Consider the following 24783-nt stretch of genomic DNA (forward strand, 5'->3'; position numbering starts at 1 on the left):
GGGCGAATTCGTTTAACATCCCCTGGTTCCCCGAGGTTATTCATTTAGACCGTTCCAATGGTCCTTAACACTTGTTTTTTATTACATTTTATTTAACTAGGCAAGTCAGTTAAGGACAAATTATTATTTGCAATGATGGCCTACACCAGCCAAACCCAGACAACACTGGGCCAATTGTGCACTTCCCTATGGGACTCCGAATCATGGCCGATTGTGAAACAGCCTGGAATCTAACCAGGGTGTCTGTAGTGATGTCTTAAGCACTGAGATGCAGTTCCTTAGACCGCTGCACCACTTGGGAGCAGGTGTTCATCTTTTTGTTATTCATCCAATGTTCTAGGGTCTGAAGGACCCACAATATTATTGGATTTATAAAACAATACGGCCATAACAATGCATGTAAAAAATTGTTAATACTTAGATGTTGACTTCAATTACAAGCAATATAGACAGCATACATGGTTAACATTTTCCATTTACCTCTGCTAGATCACATTTATCAATAAAAGCACAAGAATGTTTTTTTGTAAAAGGGATTTTTGTAAACAAAAATATATTATAATCAAGACATGGGTGGAATAAATCATATTTATCTTGAACAAATATAAATAAAACAAGGTTTTCATCGCTACTGATGTTTATTGCTTTGAACTGAACAAATTAGAAGGACACATTTTACATACAGTATTTAATGGAAATGATAAATGAGCCCTGTTGAACACAAATGAAGGCCGTTCTACACACCACATGAGGAACAGAGTTTTACTGTGTGTGTGTTGCACATGTATTTCTTGCAGTTGATGCATGTGTACTGTGTCTTCCTGTTCTTGGGTTCACACACATCGCAACGCTTTTTCTTGTTGCTACCGGCTGCAATCTAGAAAGGAATTTTACAAACATCTCACTCACTCACCTACAGTACCAGTCAAACTTTTGGACACACCTACTCATTAAAGGGTTTTTCTTTATTTTTTAAAACAATTTTCTACATTGTAGAATAATAGTGAAGACATCAAAACTATGAAATAACACATATGGAATGATGTAGTAACCAAAAAAGTGTTAATTAAACAAGTCAAAATATATATACCACCGCTGCTCAGCTTTCGCTGCCTCCAGCTCTGCCTTGGGGCGGCGATATTCCCCAGCCTGTGCCCAGGGTCCTTCTCCATTCAAAATCTCCTCCCATGTCCAGGAGTCTTGAGATTTCTGCCGCTACCCATTACCACGCTGCTTGGTCCTTGGTTGGTGGGTGATTCTGTAACGCTCATCTTCCTCCTCTTCTGAGGAGGAGTAGCAAGGATTGGAGGACCAATGCGCAGCGTGGTACGTGTTCATGATGAATTTATTAAACACACTAAAACAAAAATAACAAAGTGAATGACACAAAATGAAACAGTCCTGTCTGGTGACATACACAAAGACAGAAAACAAGTAACGACACCTTTCTCTGATTGAGAACCATACCAGGCCAAATGCAAAACACAACATAGAAAAACGAACAAAGACAACCCCTCCCCCCCCCCCACTCTCGCCCTGACCAACATAAAACAAAGACATAACAAAAGAACTAAAGTCAGAACGTGACAAAGGTAGGAGAGTCAGACACACACACATGCAACAACCTCACTCACACTTACTTCCTGTATTGGAGTTGTTGGTTCTGTGGGTTGGGCGGATGGGGTACCAGCATAGGGTTCTTATTTTGCAGCTGTAGCTAGACACCAGCTTGTCTAAATTGTTCACCCCTCCTTTTGTGGCATTGCAATCCACTATGATCTCTGTTTTTTGAGATTCCTGGCCATAGATTCTCCCATCCCTATGCAGCTTCATTTTTGCCTTTCTTTGGCACGTTGGACACTAGGGACGTGTCAGCTGTGAACACAAACTTAGAGGAATTGATAGGCCTGTTCCATGTATTCAACAGCTGAGGAGGGAGCTCTGGCATGTTTTTTCGTACTATTCCTACCATCGTCGGGTTCCTCTTGAGGAGCTCCAGTCCCAGCTTGTGCGAAGTGAAAAAGTTATTGCATTTGATGTGGCCACAGAGACCCTGTGTCACGTCCAGGACAACCCGCATCCCTTGGTTCTTCTCAGGGGCTCCTCAATCTGGCTTCTCCGTATACACTTGCAAGTTCCACACATATGATAAAGCAGCATCACAGTCAGCCCAGAACTTGATTCCATATTTTGCGGGTTTAGACGGTATGTACTGCCTAAAGGGGCAGCAGCCCCTAAATGGCATAAGCTGCTTATCAACAATAACTTTGGGTCCAGGGTTGTGAAACAGTGGAAGGCAGTCCACCAACTTGTCCCACACTGACCTGATTGCCGCTAGCTTGTCTGTCTTTGCACCTGGCTGGGGTATATTTTTACAATGTATCAAAATAATGTATCGAAATAATGTATTGTAATAACATTGTGCAGGTTCCCGCAATACATTGTGTAGTTTCACACACTACAAAGGGTAAAGAGTGTGAGAAAAGCTGAAGTCATGCAGATAGGCAGGGAGACAGACAGACAGGTTCTTGGTGTTATTTTGAAACAGCAGGCCCAGGGAGGAGGGTGACACAGTGAAGGCACACAGCAAACCTTTTTGTTTCATTTTTACTTGTTTTGACCTACACATACACTTTTCCACACTTTTATTACCCTCGGGTCCAGTGGACCTGATTACCAAATATGTGCTTTATAAATGTGTAGGAGTGTACACAGTGTGCACTCAATGAAAATGTGTTATTTTACATGTTCTTCACAGAAAATGAGCCAAGGCCAATGAATCTCAGGTTGAAAAAATTATTAATTGTATAGTTTTTATTTGAGTAAACATTGAAAATTGGTCCCACAGACCCAAACACCACACAAGGGTTAACAAGGGTTAAATGAAATCTAAACTACCCGGGGAACCGGGCCATGTAAAACGAACTGACCCAATGATGTATGAGCCACGCCTATACATACTTATTCGACCAATCGAGGAAACAGTCGTGTCCAAAACGAGGGATTCTGGATATGTTTGACAATTATCCAATAGGACAACGTAGTGGCTTTGATTGACATGTATAATACCGTATTATGTGGTATTTGATGTCCTTGTCGTCCAATCCATGACGTTCCATAGCAGAAATAAACAGCAACAAGACTTGACAGATGTAGCTAGCTAGCTTTTATACCATAGAAGAAAGAGAATCAGAAACTAGCTATCATGGCTGCTTCCGTGGTTAGGTGGTTGAGGGGATTGTACGTTTTCTTTTTGACATGTCAGCTATCCGTCTTGGCTTTCTTGAATCTAGAGGAATTAAACGAGGTGAAATATGGGATCCAGATTCTTCCCGATCCTGTCATTATGGGGCAGGTGAGACGTGAAATTAAGAATTTATAGTTTACGTTAGCTAGCATGCATGGTCTCAGAGATTCTGCCCAGTTAGCTAACGTTACTGTAGATTGCTAGTGGAGTCAGATGGCTAATGGCTTGCTAACCTTAGTCGTGATATTTGAATGAAATGATAATGCACTAGCTATCTAATTAGATGAAGTAACGTTATAGTGCTGCTAGCTAGCGCCCCAGTCAACAATGCGGACGTTACCGTTATGCACAGACCGATACATTGTGCTAACTGTTGCTACCTACTAATATGTAGCTATCGTTTAGAAAACGCAGTTTCAAGTTGACAGCAGATGTCAGATATCATACTTGCCTAGCTAGCTATCTCGTTAACTAGCTATGTAATAGAGTCTGTTTTATCTAGCGTTATCTCATGTTTTCTACAATACAGGCTAAGACAGAAGAAGTCATGCTGGTGTCCAGCAAATACAAGCAGATGTATGAATGTCGCCTTCCAGCCCAGGCAGTGAGGTTTCACCAGGACCGAGCCTCTGAGCCTGACTCCCAAGGCTACACCGGACCAAGCATCCCAGACCTGCTCAAGCCCATGCACACTGCCCCCTGCCTAGTGAAGGTCAGACACACACAAGAAGACTAAGGGGAGGAATACTATACCACTGCCTAGAGACAACAGTGCTTCATATTGCATCAATGTCTAAACAGTTTTCTCCCCTGGCCACTTTATAACTGTCTGCAATAGTTCTGGTGTAAAGTGACGCTTTTAATTAAATGGAAGAGAATAAGTTTAGTTGGCCCAGGTTGGATGCTTGCAATGAGTTGTGCAACTTGTATTGACAGTTAAATACCTATCGTGCTTATCTGATTTGGTCAGTTTGCATAACCTAACCATCCAATTTTTTTACAATAAGCTACCTCTCTTACTGTATATGGATGAAGTCACTTGGATTATTGAACTTGTAATCTATCGGACCTTGAGTTGGACAGACTACATATGCACATAAGAAATCAACTTCTCCATATAAGGCAGCCTAGGCTATTTGCTATTCTTATGGTATTGTAAGGTCACTGTCCAACATGAATATGAAATGTCATAGCAACTGAAATGTTGTCATTCTCTATAACTGCAGACAAAAGACTGGTGGACATATGAGTTCTGCTATGGACAACACATTAGACAGTACCACCTTGAGGGTAAGACTTATTTTCAACCACGGTGTTTGCCAAAAGTTAACACAAGTAGCAACAGCTGGATCATCTTGTTTGTACTCACTGTTTACACTTTCACCATGTTTATTTTGGATCCTCTTGTTACACGTTGTTATTTACTTCTCTGGTGTTGACCTGCGTAGTGTTGACCTGTCTGTCAAGTGCTACTGCATCACATGGTTTCCCTGATGGTGCTTTGTCTATTTAGATTTAGGCCTTGCCTCTAATGATAGTCTTTTTATTTCTCCACAGACACAGACATCAAAGGGGATGTTCTCTTCCTGGGGTACTATGATTCAGAGTTTGACTGGAACAATGAAACAGCCAAGGTAACTGGTTTAATCCTCTGTTGCATGCAGCCCCTCTCCTCTCTACCCTTAAAGCATTTTGTCATACTTTGTGGTGTTACTTTGTGGCGCTGGAGGGGATGACTGACGTTTTACATCCTCCTAACCAACTTTGCTATTTGTAATTTTTTTTTTTGCATTTCACTTTTTAAACTTATTTTGTACATAATGTAGCTGCTACTGTCTCTTATGACCGAAAATAACTTCTCGACATCAGAACAGCAATTACTCACCTCGAACTGGAAGAATATTTTTTTCTTTAACGAGTCCGACGCGAAGGATATACTGCTTTCTCGGGAACGGGCTCAAATCCCCGTCATTAGCGTGAAAAAAAAGGGTGGAGGCCGGGTTTCCTTCTCATAATTCGTAGGCCAGTGAGTAAACTCCCATTGCACGTTGGCCAATAGAACAGATGGCAGTCATTGGAAAATAAAATAGATGACCTACGATCACGATTATACAACCAATGGGACATTAGCTGTAATATCTTATGTTTCACCGAGTCATGGCTGAATGACTACACGGATAATATAGAGCTGCCGTTATTTTCCATACACCAGCAGGACAGAGAAGCTACGTCTGGTAAGACGAGGGGCGGGGGTGTGTGTCTATTTGTCAATAACAGCTGGTGCGCGATGTCTAATATTAAAGAAGTCTCTAGGTATTGCTCGCCTGAGGTAGAGTACCTTATGATAAGCTGTAGACTACACTATCTACCTAGAGTTCTCATCTATATTATTCTTAGCTTTCTATTTACCACCACGATGTTGACACTAAGACCGCACTCAACCAGCTGTATGAGGCCATAAGCAAACAAGACAAATGCTCATCCAGAAGTGGCGCCCCTAGTGGCTGGGGACTTTAATGCAGGCGAACTTACATCCGTTTTACCTCATTTCTACCAACATTTCACATGTGCAACCAGAGGGAAAGAGGACTCTAGACCACCTTTACTCCACACACAGTGATGCATATAAAGCTCTTCCCCCGCCCTCCATTTGGCAAATCTGACCATAATTCTATGCTCCTGATTCCTGCTTACAAGCAAAAACTAAAGAAGGAAGTACTAGTGACTTGCTCAATACGGAAGTGGTCAGATGACGCAGACTGTTTTGCTGGCACAGACTGGAATATGTTCCGTGATTCATCAAATGGCGTTGAGGAGTGTACCACATCAGTCATCGGCTTCATCAATAAGTGCATCAACAACGTTGTCCCCACAGTGACTGTACGTAGATAACCCAACCAGAAGCCATGGATTACAGGCAACATCCACATTGAGCTAAAGGCTAGAGCTGCCGCTTTCAAGGAGCGTTACACTAATCTGGACCCTTATAAGAAATCCCGCAATGCCCACAGATGAACCATTAAAAAAGCAAAGCATCAATACAGGATTAAGATTGAATCCTACTACATCAGTTCTGACGCTTGTCGGATGTGGCAGGGCTTGAAAACTATTATGGACTACAAAGGGAAACCCAGACGTGAGCTGCCCAGTGTCGCGAGCCGACCAGATGAGCTAAATGCCTTTTATGCTTGCTTCGAGGCAAGCAATACTGAAGCATGCACGAGAGCACCAGCTGTTCTGGACAACTGTGTGATAACGCTCTTGGTCACCGATGTGAGACCTTTAAACAGGTCAACATTAACAATGCAGCGGGAACAGGATTACCAGGACGTGTACTCAAAGCATGCGCGGACCAACTGGAAAGTGTCTAAACGGACATTTTCAACCTCTTCCTGACTGAGTCTGTAATATCTACATGTTTCAAGCAGACCACCATAGTTCCTGTGCCCAAGGAAGTGAAGGTAACCAGCCTAAATGATTACCGCCCCGTAGCACTTGTTACGCCCCTGAAAACAGGGGAGAAATAATCACGAGAGTGATACGGTGTTGTATTCTCAATTCAACGTTTAGTGTAAACATTTCACAAAACTAACACATTACAAAACAACAGAAAACCCATTATACAAATAACACAGCAAAATATCTTATTAACAACGCACATGTTCATTCACAATCGACATAAGATGACAGCTACTCTCAGTACGATGCTATTCTTCACTTCAACCGAGCAGGGCTAATATTACTCTTTTCTAACTTCCTCAAGACGTTACTAAGACACACCTTAAACACTCTTGACATGTTAGCGAGTTATAACATTTAAATGACTATTTTTATCATCAATAAAGTACCTGAAAACAGGGGAGAAATAATCACGAGAGTGATACGGTGTTGTATTCTCAATTCAACGTTTAGTGTAATGAGAAAAGACCGCGATTTTCCCCAGGAATATGGGTGGAGACCAGAGCAATCGATCTCCGGCTCATAGATTAAGAGCATTTCGTAGATCACAGGTTAACACTGTTAGGCACTACAAAATAAAGTAATCAATATAACGTTTACACATTACTCTCACAATTCGTACACTTTGACAGATTTGAACTTTAACACAATTATATGAATGTTATCAATCTCTATCAACTAATACTGAATGCATCTTTTTAACCTTAGATGTTTTAAGATCCTCACATACTATGAATTTACTAATACTTTTTAATGTACAACAGGCTATGAATATTTCCTTTAACCTGTTACACTCTCCCTGACAAAATAAATGTTGTCCCAACATTACCAACATTGTCTTCTTCAACAGTCCGTATGCACTGGACCTAGAAAATCCTCTTCTGTAAGGTAGTACTTGAGCAGAGGTCAAGGGTCACAGTTCAAATATAACTAACAAGTTATATTCACAGTCCATATCTGTTGACCAGCTATATAACATAAGCAGTATTTCCTCATACTATTGATCAACAGTCCATCAATTTTAATGATCTATATGCATAGTCTGCAAATGGTCTCTTTTGACAGTCTGTGAAATCAGACAGTAGTCCATGGTCAAACATGTCAACTCTGTAGCCTCATGTTTGCTGAAACCCATACATGTAAGGTGGCTGAAAGTAACATTGCTGTAGTGATGGCAGCCATGGAACCAGTCCTGGTGCAGAGTAGACAGGGAACAACTGTGGCTGGATACTGTAGCAGGAAGGGATACCAAGCTGATCATAGGTGATACGTCTTGGAGGGTGTCTCTCTTTGTGGCAGCTGGTAGGCTGGTTCAGCAGCATCAGTATATGAAGGAAAGGCACTTGGTGGACGATCATCAGGCAAATTTTCAGCAGGCAAGTTAATCCCCTCAGCAGGCAGGTCTTTAACTGTTGTTGTCTCCTCCAGCCGCTTTTCAACAAGAGGCTGTGCTGTTAGCGTATCAGGGACTGGCACTGCAACTGTCTGTTTCACTGTTGGGGGTCTGTGTTCCTACTCTCTCGCTGGTTCAGCATTCCTCTCCTCAGGTACTGTAGGAGATGTGGGAACCTGTAGCGGCTCATGATGAAGGTCATATTCATCCCCACTGTCTTCATCAGAATCTAGAGGCTGTGATGCAGGCTGGTGTCTCCTCGTTTTCTGACTTTTGTCCACTTTGGTCATTTTTGGTTGTGTCTCAAAAGGTAAGTGGTCACAGGACATGAGCAGGTTTCTGTGCAGGACCCTGGAGCGTCCCCTACCCTTTTCTGGTCTCAATTCATAAATCGGCAGGTCTGAACCCATTTGTCTCACCACTGTGTGAATTGTATCTTCCCAATAGTTACGGAGTTTTCCTGGTCCTCCTCTTGGTGTCAGGTTTTTAATCAGAACTCGCTCGCCAGGCTGTAGCACTGAACTCCTAACTTTAGTGTCATAGTACTTCTTACTTCTTTCAGTTGCTTTCTGAGCATTTTCATTTGCAATGGCGTATGCTTCTTCCATCCCTCGTTTCCAGTTCTCCACGTAGTCTCGCTGGGTACTGGAACCTGCCTCTGTGCACAATCCAAAGAGCATATCAACTGGAAGCCTGGGTGATCTCCCAAACAGAAGATAAAATGGTGAATAGCCAGTCACTTCGCAACGGGTGCAGTTATAGGCATAAACCAGTTTGTTCAGAGACTCCTTCCAATTAGCCTTTTGTGTCTCAGTTAGTGTCTTTAACATTTGCAACAATGTTCTGTTCATGCGTTCCGCTTGACCGTTTCCCATCGGGTGATAGGGTGTTGTCCTGGACCCAGCCATGCCACTGAGTTTCTTTAACTGATGGAACAACTGATTTTCAAATTCTCCCCCTTGGTCATGGTGGATGCGGGACGGGAACCCAAACTTCAGGGCAAAGTCATTGAAGATGAGATTTGCAGCAGTTTTACCTGACTTTGATGTGGTGGCGTAGGCTTGAGTGAAACGTGTAAAATGATCAACAATCACGAGGATGTACTCATATCCCCCTTTGCATCTGTCGAGATGAAGGAAGTCAATACATACCAGTTCAAATGGCTGTGTTGTCACAATGTTTGTCAGAGGAGCTCTTGTTGCATGGGCTGGCTTTTTCTGCTTGACACAGCTACAAATTTTAGTCACATAGTGCTCGATGTCAGATTGCATATATGGCCAGAAGAAGCGGTCACTTACTAGTGATACAGTGCGGTCAGTACCTTGGTGTCCCATGTTATTGTGCAACTCTTCCATCACTTTACCTTTGTACTGCTCTGGTAGAACTAACTGCTTGCGGGCTGTAGTGATTCTGTACAGAATGCCATCACTGTCTATTGTCAATTTGTCCCATTCTCTGAATAGGCATTTTGTCTTTGGACTGAATTTCTTTTGCTCTTTAACTGGCGGTTTGGAACCCGACAGTTTGAAATTGAGCACAGGACTGATGACCGGATCAGATTCTTGTGCTTCTCTTATCCCATCTTTTGGGATGGAGCTGGTTGTTGCAGTGGTTGTCTCACCTTCAGCTGATACTGACATAGATGCAGCTGAAAATGACCAAAGTACACCAGCCTCTTTCTGTACCTCAACTGCTTGTATCGTGGCGGCGATGGTGTCTGGTGGAAGCTCCTCAGAACATTCTCTCATCAGTGACTCTACATCCAGTGGCATCCTTGACAAAGCATCTGCATCACCGTTCTCGGTGCCTGGCCTGTACTTTATTGTAAAGGGGAAATCGGCCAGGTCTGCAACCCACCTGGAAGTGGTTGCGTTCAGTTTTGCAGTAGACAGAATGTAGCAGAGCGGGTTGTTATCGCTGTATACAGTGAAGGTCGGAGCATAGTACAAATAGTCATGGAACTTATCAGTGATTGCCCATTTTAGAGCTAGAAATTCTAGCTTGCTCGAGTGGTAGTGATAGTTCTTCTCAGCTGCTGTTAAGGTTCGAGAGCCATAAGCAATGACCCTAAGCTTCCCCTCTTGCTTTTGATAAAGAACTGCTCCCAAGCCTTGGTGTGACTCATCAGTGTGTACAACAAATGGCTGAGTGAAATCAGGGAAACCTAAAACTGGTGGGTGAAGCAAACACTCAATCAGCTGTTCAAGTGCCTGTTGATGCTGGTCAGTCCACAGGATTGGCTTGTTTGAGGGCACCACATGACTTACGTTCTTTGTTTTTGTTTTCTGTGGTGGTCAGGTAATTTCTCTGAATCTGCTTTCAGGAGGTCATACAGGCAGCTGGCACTCCTAGAAAAGTCTTTGATGTACTGTCTGTAGTAAGTGAGTAAACCAAGCATTTTTCTGAGCTGGCCCACAGTCTCTGGTCTGATTTCTTTCAATGCTCTTACTGCTTCAAAATCGGCTGGGTCAACTCGGCTGCCCTCTGCAGACACTATTCTGCCCAAATAACAGACCTGGGGTTTAAAGAGATCACACTTACTTGGCTTGAGTTTAATGCCATACACTCTGAGACGCTGCAAAACTTTTCGCACATCATTCACATGGCTGTTGAATGTTTTACTGAAAACTAGCGTGTCGTCCAGATAAGGAATGCTGTCTTGGACCCGAGGGATTGGCTGGCGGTCGGGATGTGTCTTTCTGTTCAGATCTCTGTAATCTATACACAACCGGAGGGTCCCGTCCTTCTTACGAACGCACACGACAGGTGAAGAATATGAAGAGTTTGACTTCCTAACCCAGCCCTGGACTATGAGGTCATAAATGTAACCCTTCATCTCCTGATACAGTGGCCTGGGCACTGACATGTATGTGCGCTTTATTGGTTCAGAGTCCTTTAGAGAAATAGTCATTTTCAACCGTTCAATGCAGCCAATGTCATTGTCTGATCTGGAGAAGGAGTGACACTCTTCTCTAAGCATTTGCCTAACAACCTCTCTCTGCTCTTCGGTTAGGTGAGTTAAACCTACTGGTGGATCCCACTCTTCAGTAGCAGTACATGGGGTTTGAACGCTGGTGTGATTCACTGTGGCTGAGGTGAAAGTTTTTTTCAAAGACTTGGGCAGGTAACACAGTCATAATGGTTTGTACTGTACCGATTATTGTGCGTCCTAGCAGGGCAATGTCGTGGTCAGTGGGGTTAGAGACATCAAGCAGGATAACTGGAAAAACACCTTTCCTGACTTTGACTAGTGTGTCAAAGAACTCAAGGTCGTCTGGCCACTGCGGGTTCAGGTCTGGCTGGAAAAGCATTGTCATGTCATCTTTGAAAGGCTGGGAAGCTACACGGCACTCAATCTGAATGCTACTGTGTTTTGGTACAGCAACCTTCTCTTTCTTGGTTTTCACTGCGTATTCATCTGTCTGTTCTGCGCTAACAGCCTGTATAAAAGCTCTCACCTTGTTTCTTTTGAGGCTTGGGAAAGCTGTTTTTACTGTACTGTATCGTTTAGTCTTTTCGGTCATTGTCAGTATGTGCTCGATAACATTGAAACCTATGATGGAATGGGATAGGTGACAGCCTTTCATTACCAGCACCGGGATGATCAGTTCCTTTGTTTGGTCAGTTTCAGAGGCTAGCCGAAAAGTTGTTTCAATCCATCCCAGGTACGGCATTTCAGTCCCATTTGCTGCAGTCAACCTTAGATCATCAGGTGAGTCCAGGATTTCTGAAACATCTCTCAGCCTTGCGTTCGGGAGAGATTCCTCTTTCCATCGTTCATCAATGACCGATACCTGAGAGCCTGTATCCCATAGAGCTTGGAGGTGGTGGCGATTCAGGTAACACTCAATAAGGCACTGTCTGCCGACTAGCGAGGTGACCTTACGGGGGTGGTAACCTTGAGCTAGGGATGGTAAGGAGTGGGCATTTTCCTCTGTGCAGGAAAACCTTTCACTGGTAGAGTCAATTTTCAGGTGAGTGCATTTTTCCTTATGTTTAGTCCAATGTTGGTGTTGACATACTTTGGAACAGTACAGTGTCTCTTTACATGATGAACATTGTTTCAGGTTCTCAAATGAATCTTCTTTGGCACAATTTGCACATTTCTGGGACTTTTTGGTAGCTACGGTTAACACTCGTCCCTCAGCAGTAACCCGTTTCCGTTTAAAGGGGCCTCCCTTGATGGTCTGGCTCCCCGGATTTTACACCCAGCTTGAAAATGTTCTCCACTCCCACATCGGAGGCAGTGTGTGCAGCGTGCATCTGTTCTGGCCTGCTGGCAGACAAAACACCTCCTTGGAGCTTGAGCAGAGTGGTTGGTATACCGGTTAGGTGCATATTGATGCTGCGCAAGGTCAAGTGCTTGGGACCGACTGTAGTTGCTGTAATACTGCTGCTGGGAAACAGGTGGCTGGGGGTCCCTATCTGGCCTCCTAACTGGGGGTGGGGCATAGGCACAAGGCGGTGACTGAAACAGGCTGCTGTAATGTCTCCTTAATCTGAGCAATCTCTGCACTGAGACCTTTTAGAGAAGCTATGCCTGTCTTAAGTTCAGCTAACTCTTAACAGTTCTGCGGGTATCTTAGCTTTGGCTTCCTTCACAGGACACTTTGCAGATGGCGCCTCTTCTAACTGGACTACACTTACAGTTGTAGCAGGCTGTGGGGCATTAAACCGCTTTTTGTTTCGTCTTTCTATTTCATTAGCGCAAGCAATGTTCAGCTTCTCTAGTAAAACCTCATCTGATGTTTCGCTCTCTAGTAAGAGAGGCTGCATGTCTATCCTGATTCTGTCACTCTGGTGACCCGTAAGGACTGTGTGAAAACACATGCTCTGGACTAGAGCAGGGTCATACTTAAGCCCTGATTCTGACTCCTGGGATGCAAACAGTACTTTTTGCCTCAAATCTAAAACGCGCATCAGGAAGCTTTGAGGGGTCTCCTTGCTATGCTGTGCTTCTGAAGCTAGCTGTTTGTAAAGCTCTGTTGCACTCTTCTCTTGGAAGTGGGAACGCAGGATACATCTAAGTGTGGGAAGAGTTAGCTGGGGTTTACCTTCCAAGTAGCTGCGTAGCTGTGAGCCTGGAGAAATAGCCCTGACTACTGCGTCTACTATTTCTACCTCAGGATAGCCTCTGTTAAGTCCATTTTCAATCTGATGGGCAAGGCTGGAAAAAATCAGTTTTTCTTTCTGGCCCGGTTCACCTATCTGACCAGAAATTTTAAACTCTTTGCGCCAGTATGAGCTGGGCTGTGCATTGGGTGAAAGCGGCACGCTCCCCTGAAGATTGGCATGGTGTTGGGGCTGACGCAGAGAATCACTGGCTTTGGCTGCAGTAATCTGCTCAGTTCCCACCCCTTGTTGTGGGGTTACAGTTCTCAGTTCCTCTATTCTGTGATGTGTTCCGGCTGGTTCGATATCATGGTCAATTTGCCCTGTTTTGTTATCTCTGCCACTGATCATCTCTGTCATTTTGTCTTTAAGTAGCAACAATTCTGACATGCCGCCATCTTCTAACTCTGCGACTTCCTCTCTTCCAAGGAACATCATAATGCGAGTCATTAATGATATGCGGGATTTATCTTTAACATCTCTTCTCTGTTCGCCTGATATTTCAAGGAAATCACATATCTCTAGTAATTTGCCTTTAGTCAGGGTGTGCAATTCTCCTACTACCTCTTCCTGTAGTTCTTCCAAGGCGCTTGTCATGTTGACAGAACAGGAGGAACTTTTACTGTGCAGGAGTTGACTCTGAATTAGATGGTCTTTACTGTCTCTGATGGTCGATCAATGGCCTCAGTTGACACGTACTTAACCACTAACTTCCAGCTTCCATCGAACAGCAACACTTTCCTCACTGCAGCCTGCCTGAGTTATGTGGAGATTTAGCTGGCTCGGAATTCAGCGACCAGGGTGTGGAAACTGGACATCTGAGCAGCAATCTCAGCGGAGCCTCCAAAAATGTTACGCCCCTGAAAACAGGGGAGAAATAATCACAAGAGTGATACGGTGTTGTATTCTCAATTCAACGTTTAGTGTAATGAGAAAAGACCGCGATTTTCCCCAGGAATATGGATGGAGACCAGAGCAATCGATCTCCGGCTCATAGATTAAGAGCATTTCGTAGATCACAGGTTAACACTGTTAGGCACTACAAAATAAAGTAATCAATATAACGTTTACACATTACTCTCACAATTCGTACACTTTGACAGATTTGAACTTTAACACAATTGTATGAATGTTATCAATCTCTATCAACTAATACTGAATGCATCTTTTTAACCTTAGATGTTTTAAGATCCTCACATACTATGAATTTACTAATACTTTTTAATGTACAACAGGCTATGAATATTTCCTTTAACCTGTCACGTCGGTAGGCATGGAGTGCTTTGAAAAGCTGGTCATGGCTCACAACAGCATCCATCCTGGATATCCTAGACCCACTCCAATTCGCATACCGCTCCAACAGATCCACAGATGACACAATCTCAATCGCACACCACACTGCCCTTTCCCACCTGGACAAAAGGGAACACCTATGTGAGAATGCTGTTCATTGACTACAGTTGAGTGTTCAACACCATAGTACCCACTAAGCTAAGGACCCTGGGACTTAACACCTCCCTCTGCAATTGGATCCTGGACTTCCTGAAGGGCCGCCCCCAGGTGGGAAGGGTAGGCAACAACACGTCTGCTATGCAGATCCTCAAAACTGGGGCGCCTCAAGGGTGTGTGCTTAGTCCCCTCCTGTACTCTTTTCACCCGCAACTGCGAGGCTAAACACAACTCCAACACCATCAAGTTTTCTGATGACACAAGTGGTAGGCCTGATCAAATCAAATCAAATTTAATTTATTTATATAGCCCTTTGTACATCAGCTGATATCTCAAAGTGCTGTACAGAAACTCAGCCTAAAACCCCAAACAGCAAGCAATGCAGGTGTAGAAGCACGCTGGCTAGGAAAAACTCCCTAGAAAGGCCAAAACCTAGGAAGAAACCTAGAGAGGAACCAAGCTACGTGGGGTGGCCAGTCCTCTTCTGGCTGTGCCGGGTGGAGATTATAACAGAACATGGCCAAGATGTTCAAATGTTCATAAATGACCAGCATGGTCAAATAATAATAATCACAGGCAGAACAGTTGAAACTGGAGCAGCAGCACGGCCAGGTGGACTGGGGACAGCAAGGAGTCATCATGTCAGGTAGTCCTGAGGCATGGTCCTAGGGCTCAGGTCCTCCGAGAGAGAGAGAGAGAATTAGAGAGAGCATACTTAAATTCACACAGAACACCGGATAGGACAGGAGAAGTACTCCAGATATAACAAACTGACCCTAGCCCCCAGACACAAACTACTGCAGCATAAATTCTGGAGGCTGAAGCACCCCCACACCACTAGAGGGATATCTTCAACTTACCATCCTGAGACAAGGCAGAGTATAGCCCACAAAGATCTCCGCCACGGCTCAACCCAAGATCACCGACAACGAGGAGACCCCTATAGCGAGTAGGTCCGAGACCTGGCAGTGTGGTACCAGGACAACAACCTCTCCCTCAATGTGAGCAAGACAAATGAGCTGATCGTGGACTATGGGAAAAGGCGGGCCGAACAGGTCCCCATTTACATCAATGGGGCTATAGTGGAGCGGGTCGAGAGTTTCAAGTTCCTTGGTGTCCAAATCCCCAATGAACTATCATGGTCCAAACACACCAAGACAGTCATGAAGATTGCACAACACCTGTTCCCCCTCAGTAGACTGAAAAGATTTAGCAGGGGTTCCCAGATCCTCAAAGTTCTACAGCTGCACCATCGAGAGCATCCTGCCCAGTTGCATCACTGCCTGGTATGGTAATTTTTTTACACTGTTGCTACTCGCTGTTTATTATCTATACATAGTCACTTCAACCTACCTACATGAACAAATTACCTCTACCCCCACACTGATTCAATACCGGTACTCACTGTATATAGCCTCGTTATTTTGTGTTACTTTTAGTTATTTTTTTTTTTCGTAACTCTTATCTTCAACTGCACTTTTGGTTAAGGGCTTGTAATAAGCATTTCACGGTAAGGTCTACACATGTTGTATTCGGCGCATTTTAACAAATAAAGTTTATTTGATTAAGAATGTGTTTAACTCTGCTCATACAAAGGACAGTTTTTCATGTATACTTGCTGGAAAACATGCAAAAAGCATGTTGTATAAGCCAATTGAGAGAGAATGTACAGGAAAATCTCAAGCTGTTTAGATTTGTATCCTACTTTGTTTTTCACCCATTTTACTATAGTTGCATTAGGGTTAGAATGAGTGCTTGGCAGGTACGGCCTGCTTGTTGGTTTTGGAACACAGCATGTACCTTGTTCAGGTTGATGATATGAGGGAAAGAACCACGTGTGAGGCTGTTTACTTGATTGCTACAGCAGAAGTGACTCCCTCCCCTGATACCCTCCCGTGGTTTCAAGTTGTATGTACAGGATACACTGTCCAACAAAATTCTTACTGGCAGGTTCCTTCTGGACAATTCAACAACAATAATAAAAGTTTAGATTACAAGCATAAAGTAAATGGCTCAGTAGAATATAATAAACATTGTAAGTATAATACAGGAAGGCACAATTTATGGTGCAATATTAACACGTCTATCATGAAAGGGGGGCATTGGGGGCAAGTGTTTAAATTTGATGTAATGGTCTATGCAATTTGATGATACAGTAGAATATCCATGGTGTATGCATTGATAATAATATCTTTCTCTTCCTCCCTGGTGCCCAGGCCTCCAAGCAACACAGACTGAAGCGCTACCACAGTCAGAGCTATGTCAATGGCTCCAAGTGTGACCTGAACGGGAACCCCAGGGAGACTGAAGTCAGGGTGAGAGCCTATGCGATGGGGTCTTAATATTGCAATAAACATCAGTAAGGACCACCTGTGTTTTGTATTGTATTTAATAAATATTGTAAAACTCCAAACACATTAGATATGACTGGTGTGGCTCCTTGACAATCCATGACTTCTGGCCCCTGATTTGCTCTGGTCTGTGTCGTCCAGTTTGTGTGTGAGGAGGGCTCGGGGGACTACGTGGCCCGTGTGGATGAGCCCCAGTCGTGCCGCTACGTGCTGACGGTCCACACCACCCGCACCTGCCAGCACCCCTTCCTGCGCCCGCCCTACACCGCCAAGCCCCAGGGCATTGTGTGCCAGCCAGCCCTCAGCACCCAGCAGTACATGGACTATGTCAAGGCCCAAGTCTGTGAGTCAACAGGGGCTGGGGGCCTTTGGGAGGGTGCTTGCCCTATACAGTGGTTGCTCAACTAAATGTTTTGCGATTATGCTGTGGTACCCTGTATCACTACATTGCTCTAGACCAGCGCAATGGGGAGTTGGAGCACTGATTATCCTTTTGGGTCCCAAGGCGCTACTGTGTCTCTAACTGACAATTCAATGGGTGACATAAACCAAATTGAAACTGAGTCCTCACGTCAACAACTGGCAGCTTCATTAAATTGTAGCCACAAAACACCAGTCTCAACGTCAACAGTGAAGAGGCGACTCCGGGATGCTGACCTTTTAGGCAGTCATTTCTAAGTCATTTATCCCCGGCACCTACATAAAGCTGAGTGACTCACTCATTCATGGCTTTGGATCAAAATAAGTACCAACATTCTTTCTGATAGTCTTTTAATAAAGAAATGTTTTGGTTATCCTAACCTAGACACCATGTACAGTATTATAATAGCCCATTATGGGCTATTAGCAGGACAATATACCTTTACCAACACCTCTGTATTTTGGTACTTTGTGCATGGCAATTGATCAGCGTTAAACTTTGTGGTGCAACGGTCTAAGACACTGCATCGCAGTGAAAACTGCATTACTACAGATGCTGCTTTGATACCTGTGCCAGCCGCCACCGGGAGACCCATGAGGCGGCTTTTGGTTTCTCTCCCTCTAAAAACAGAAATAAACCAGTCTAAATAACAAACTTTATTTCCAAATTAGTGAGAATGTCTCACCCCATTTTTAAGAATGGCCTTTTCTCGCTCACTAGGTTAAATGAAAACAAAATAATCTCCAAAATATCGTTAATTTTTAAACAAAGCGATTTATTATGAATTAGTTTTGAATGATATGAGAGCCCATTTAGATATTCTCACAGATCAGATTTGCCCTAATGAAAAATGCCTCTTAGATATTAATTTAGAATCCTCCAATCCTCTTATGCTCTTAGTACTGAAGCCTTCTCCCGACCATCACGTTATACAGGATGGAACAGAAAAAATGGCATTAACGGAAACCCTAAGGGTTTAGTTTTTCTTCCAATAGTAACTCCATAATATTCAATTAATTAAGCTACATTTCTTAAAATCAATCCCATATACATGTTCTTACAAAAAGGTTGTACAATTCTTTAGTCTTCAATATTGGCATTACTATCAAATGCTTCTCAAAGATTCCTTCTGGTGGTCTAACTAGCATTAATGGTAAAAATGTCGGACAATCGCATAACGTGCCATAGAATTCTGCAGCAGCCCACAAGGTGTGCTGCAGTATGATGCAACTTTTTAAAGGATGAACCACTATGTACTGTGATATGGAGCCAGGCTAAATATTTTAATTGCTACTTTCCTGATTTCACAAGCCCTAATGAATAATGTAACTCTGCTTCTCGCTCTGTCTTTCATTTTCAGCGGATACGAAACGTAAAGTGGAGCAGATCTCAGAGGAGCTGAAGACTCTTGATGAGATGTTGGCTGGTGACGAGGGGACAGACGAGGACTCAGCGACGCCAACTGATGACCCAGATGTCCTGGGGTCAGACACAAAAGGTACAAATCCCGTTTGCTTAATCAAAGTACTTAATTTATTGGACAGCTTGCTTGCAGGATTTTATAATGAAAGCATCATATTGAGAAAAATCTGTCCTCTTGATTCATTCCTCTTGGACCAGATGCAGTTCTGACCTCTGAAGAGCCCGAGGATTCTGATTTCTGGGAGGGAGTGACAAAGCCAGGGAGTACCACAGCAACTGACACCACTTCAGAGTATCAGGTACAGTCAGTGATCGTCATATCTTTGAACGTATGCCTTAGTCTTCCACAAGATGGCACCAACAGTGTTTTGGTTTCACAGGCTGGAGAGGATGCCTATGATAATCAGCTCACAGACAATGAGGTCACAGAGGATGGTAATATATTAAACTGGAATTTCTTTATTTTTTCACTGCAATATCACTTCTGATGCTTTCAAGTATTTTCCTTTTGGTTAATATCCATCTGGAGTTTTTTTTTATTCCTCATAGCCTTTGGAGATGAACAATTTAACTTCAAGATCATCACTGACCCTGCAGACCTGATGAAATTTGTGCAGCATCTCAAAGAGAGCAACAGAAAGGTTAGTGCTGCCTTTAGGCCATGGCACAGTTTACTTTTACCCATAACAGTGTATTCATAATTCAGTGACATTTTTGTGCATTTAATTTCAATATGGTTAATTCTGAGTTCTTTCTTAGAAAGCAGAAAATGAAGCCAAACAAGAACGAGAGGAACTCCAAAAGGAGGAGAGGGATGAGGAGGGGGAGGAAGAAGAGCATCTCTTGCTGCAGGAGTTTGAGGAGGAGATAGCTGACATCTCAGTGCCTTCTGCCAACATTGAGGAAATGAAAGGGGAAATGCAAAAGGAGTTTGACAACATCATAGACGAGGTGCGAACAGACACTAGAGATGCTAGACAAATGTACAGGCTGTAAATGGGTCTCTGTAATAGAACAGGTTATTGAGTGCTCAACCACATTATTGGCCAAACGTGAGGTAGATGGACATCTAAATGACTATTATTTTGTCAACATGTTAATATTTTGATTGATAATGTTGCTTCGTGGGGTTTCTCTTTTTTTGGTCTAGGCTCAGCAAGAACTGGAGACCGAGGGTCTGAAGGGGGAGTTTGACCGCACTCAGGCAACCCAGACCCTGGAGGCTACTCTGGACAAGCTGCTGGACCGCCTGGAGGACAAAGAGGCCAGGGACACAGAGGCAGAGCCCCAGACAGAGGGAGGCCAGAGGGCCAACGACCCAGCCAGGGGCAGTCCCAGCCTGGCCCCTCGACAGCCAGGTAACTGGGCTCTCTGCCTGGACCTCCACCCTCTAGGCCTGGCTCTGTGTTCATAGATCATACATCTACATTCCGTGTATATTCATTTCTATGTAGATGACTGTCATAATTTCTTGTTCCATCATGTTCAGTACCCTTTAGGAGATTCGCTGTTCAATGCTCAGGAGAGAGTAAAATGGGAGTAGGCTATATCAGTATACTTACAGTCCCATATATAGAGAAAGGGAATCATAGAATACCGGTAGTGAATTGAAAACTCTTGAGCGATCCCACCCACATTGCTGGCTTTAACTCCTACATCCTGTTGCCCTACTTTTACTTGTTGGGAGGTGACCTCTGTTGTTTGTCCCTCTTTTGTCTCGTCACCCCAGACCAAGCGGCTGACGACCTTGTTAAGATCAGAGTTACTAAGTATAAGACAGGCAGCAGTCCTGATGGGGAGGTCAAAGTTCAGGAGATGGGCGAAGGTGACCCCCAGTGGCAGCACATTAAGGACGTGGTTAAAGAACAGCTAGAGAAGGCGGGACTGAAGGCCGAAGGTAGGAAGGGGAGTGCCCAAAAACACACGGCCTGTCTCTCTTTTCCTCCTGATATCTTTAGCGTATGATCATGTCACTCTTCTCATCTAATTTGGGCTATTTAGGTCAGGTTCCAAAAATAGAAGGGGGTCACTGGCAAAACAGAGCTATGCTTTGCATGATCTCGTATCTGTTGAAATGGGTTTTTAAATTCCCTTCAGATCTCTGGTGTGTGGCAAAGTTAATGTGTGAACATATTATCTGAGGAAGCTTCTGGGTGTGCTTGTCATATTAACATTTCAAAATAGGCTTATCTGATTTTAGGCTGGAGTTGACTGTGATACTAGGTTGCTTCTTGTGTAAATATTTTCCGCCTGGATTTTAATGATTTGTATATAGCATGAAATATATTTTTAAGAGGTGTAGATGCAACAGTCACACTGTCTCATCCATTTTCATCTGTCTCTTGTGTGGTTTCCATGTCTCGTTTCTATGATCTATTCTCATTTTGTGTGGTATTGTGTCAGAAGCTTTTCAATAGGGTTGCTGGCTGACATTCATGTTTGTGCAGAGATATATATTCTAGTGTGTGTGCGTGCGCACGCGCTTTGGTCTATGTGAAACGCTTGTTAGTATTGTAAAGTTGAAAAATGATTTTTTTAAGGTAAAATTGAGGTGAAGATTATAACACGAAGGACAGCTGAGGAGGCTGGGGACCAGTGGTTGACTGAAGAAGATACCAAGTCCTTCAGAGAGCTGCTCATCAACCTACTGGTAATTGCAATTTTAAAAAATCAACCTTTTAACCTCTTGAAACTCTGGGGGCAGTATTTCATTTTTGGATGAAAAACGTTCCCGTTTTAAACAAGATATTTTGTCACAAAAAGATGCTCGACTATGCATATAATTGACAGCTTTGGAAAGAAAACACTCCGACGTTTCCAAAACTGCAAAGATATTGTCTGTGAGTGCCACACAACTAATGATACAGGCGAAACCAAGATGAAATTTCAGACAGGAAATGCCCCAGATTTTAAATGTGCTGTGTTCCAATGTCTCCTTATATGGCTGTGAATGCGCCAGGAATGAGCCTACACTTTCTTTCGTTTCCCCAAGGTGTCTGCAGCATTGTGATGTATTTGTAGGCATATCATTGGAAGATTGACCATAAGAGACTACATTTACCAGGTGTCCGCTTGGTGTCCTCCGTCGAAATTATTGCGCAATCTCCAGCTGCGTCCACTTTTCATTTGGTTCAGAGGAGAAAGGCAACTGCCACGAATGATTTATCATCGAATAGATATGTGAAAAACACCTTGAGGATTGATTCTAAACAACGTTTGCCATGTTTCTGTCGATATTATGGAGTTAAAAAACACTAGAGTTTCCTCTTCCGTCTAGAAAAAGGTTTTGATATGTGTTGAAAAAGCTCTGTAAGGACATTTTCTCTATTTGATTCAACGACTGCTCTCAACCAATATAAGCAATTGATGGAGAGGGAAGCAGTTTAACATTTTGGAAGAAGTCTAAGTAATATATGAGCTATTATTTTTGCTCTTCCCTGTATTTCTCTCAGACAGGGGGAACAGAAGAGGTTTACAAGGAGCAAAAGAGACAGCAGGAGTTGGAAAACAACTACAGATTTGTATGGGGAGAGGGACAGGAAGAGGCCCAGTCCACCAGTACTGCACCGGACTCGGACGATGTGGAGTTATGAGCTCTGGGGAGACGTTTCCTCGCATCGTGGGAACCAAGCACCTGTGGAGGCTAGGAGACAAGGAGTGTCCCTCTCCCCTGTCAGAGCTCTGAACTCACTGTCAAGTCTCAGCCTCCCCTGGGGCCCCATTGGTAAAACCAGTGTCCACAGACACACCTGTTTCCACACTCAGAAATGTGTTGTGTCCGTATCAGGCACTTATGTACCTTGCACAAACCAATCCAATTGTCTCAGCTGTGGTAGTGTAATAGTGTCAGGTTTTTTTTCTCTCTCTAGTGAGAGGCCAATGTGATGGCTGAAAAAGCATTATTTCAATGTTGATTGCTATCAGTTGGAATCAGAGGAGGGTGAAAAACACCATGGGACTGGACAATTTGCACATGTGAAAATGTCTCTTTCTTGGACTGTATATGATGTTGAACTTTGCATTTCTACAGAACTATGATACCCTCTCCTGTATCCACATAGCAGTGCTTATAATTACTCCTCTGTATTTGTTTGCTGCTCTACACTGATTAAATCACTTCAATGAGTGATGCACTGGGGGAATTGACCTGGTATTTACACTTGGCTTCACAACTGGATGAATACAATATGTTTGCAAAAGGAGTGTTTTGTTCAATTTATCTTTTATTTTGTTTTGTTCTGCAATGTTTAAAGAATGCAGGTTCAGAATCCTGAAAAAGATTGCGACACATGCTGTTGTAGGCTGGGTACCAGTGTCTCCACTCTCTGTACTCCATGTCATGTGCCAAAGAGGCTGGCCTTTCTGCTATCTTCAATGAACATTCTATTGTTAATGAGCTCAAGCAGATCCTGATTCGATCGGAATTCTTGTCACTTTTTTTCTCCACAGAACATGTTGGTATCCGGTTGCTGGTTTCATCTGGACAAAAAAAAAAAGCAATCTGTGAAAGTTTCTACAGTAGCACACGTCTAAATTCTCAAACTAAATAATACTGCAATTCCATCCACAAAATGTCTTAATTCAACTTGCGAACAGCTAAATGTTTTAAAAAAAACTTTGTTTATAAATTATCGTTCTATTTCTGATGCTCCACATGTTGTCAAGGAAAATATGTTAATTCTGGCAGCCAATGAGCAACTCCGCTATAAATCCAGCACATATTAAACTCTTTCTCTTTGACAATGACAAGGGGTGGAATGTTAGCTTAAGAGGCTGGTACTCAGACTAATGTTGTTGTGGTTTAGAGGTTGAACCACAGTTTTGAACTATTTAAATCAGAACAAGTGTCATTTAGTATAGCTTTTCCTCTTTAATTACAATACCAAGTTAATTTTGTCATTGTGGAATTGACATGCTTGTTGAAGCAATCATACTTCATATGGATTTTGTAGTATTTTAAAAGATGAGATGTTTCTGGAAACTTGACATTTATAAAATTTGAATGTTCAAAACCGTTATTTGAAGTTAGATGATATTTAGCTCTAATGGCATTTAGAACCAAAGGATACTCAAATGTAATTTCTCTGAAATAAGTATTGGAGCTCATCTAGTGAGAGAAATGGACACCCTCCTACATTTAGAAATCTGTTATTCAATTATTGCGCCAACACGCATCTGCTTTGCCAAGGGCTAAAATAGAAGTCAGTTCTATTTCTGATGCAGATCGCGCTGCAAGTCCTGCTTCTCCCATCTCCTCATTGGTTGTGAGAAGCAGGTACCCAGCAGGGACTGAAAGACGAACGAGGTCAGTGGCGGTAATGCACCTAATTTATTAAAGTTGCCAATCTCATAAAGTCAAGAGAAGGAAAAGGCCTGGAAGGTGGAGAGATGACTAGAAACGGTTTGGTTGATCGTTTTATGAGTGAATTAATTGTCAAGGTAGAGGATCTTGTGCATTTCAGGTAAAATAACAACTCAATGTTTATATCCCAGGACAAATTAGCTAGGAACAGCAAGCTAGCTAAATTGGACAAATTAGCTAGCAATTGCTAGCTAAATTGCCATGTTTAATGCTTTTTTTGACCTGTCTCCAAATTAATATAATTTGTTCAGAGTTTATTTTGATATTACCTGCATGTCGTGATCATGTAATTGCAGCTCATCAAAATATATAAAATGGTTTGGCTTGAACATGTGAGGGGATCATTTTTATATGAAGTTAAAACCATTATAAGCACACTTCCCTGAGAGATATTATAGGGTGAAGAGGTCAAACAGATCCAATGTTGATACATTGTAAGTTATTACACTACACTAGATGGACACCCTCCCTAAAAGTAATTTTGAGCTGCCTTGTAAAATCTGCATACTCATACCTAACTGATTTAAAATAAAGACCATTAAAATAACATGGGCAAGAAATGCCACA

At 43.0% G+C, this 24783-nt stretch overlaps 1 protein-coding gene across 2 annotated transcripts; it reads left to right on the plus strand.

Moving 5' to 3' along the window:
* Window positions 1–3146: 3146 nt before the first annotated feature.
* Window positions 3147–24545, plus strand: LOC135541940 (protein OS-9-like). Of its 2 annotated transcripts, XM_064968450.1 has the most exons (15): window positions 3149–3355; window positions 3777–3959; window positions 4474–4537; window positions 4805–4881; window positions 16877–16975; window positions 17153–17354; window positions 18793–18930; window positions 19053–19153; window positions 19235–19289; window positions 19404–19495; window positions 19614–19805; window positions 20005–20212; window positions 20584–20751; window positions 21395–21504; window positions 22307–24545. In XM_064968450.1, exons 1-15 carry the CDS (start codon window positions 3206–3208, stop codon window positions 22445–22447), a joined length of 1980 nt encoding a protein of 659 aa, XP_064824522.1. In that variant the 5' UTR covers window positions 3149–3205; the 3' UTR covers window positions 22448–24545. The 2 variants fall into 2 exon arrangements, with proteins under 2 accessions (XP_064824523.1, XP_064824522.1); XM_064968451.1 differs by lacking the exon at window positions 20584–20751 and having other exon boundaries at window positions 3147–3355.
* The last annotated feature ends 238 nt before the right edge of the window (window positions 24546–24783 follow it).

Source organism: Oncorhynchus masou, chromosome 6 (genome assembly GCF_036934945.1).
Source record: "Oncorhynchus masou masou isolate Uvic2021 chromosome 6, UVic_Omas_1.1, whole genome shotgun sequence".
NCBI lineage: Eukaryota > Metazoa > Chordata > Actinopteri > Salmoniformes > Salmonidae > Oncorhynchus > Oncorhynchus masou.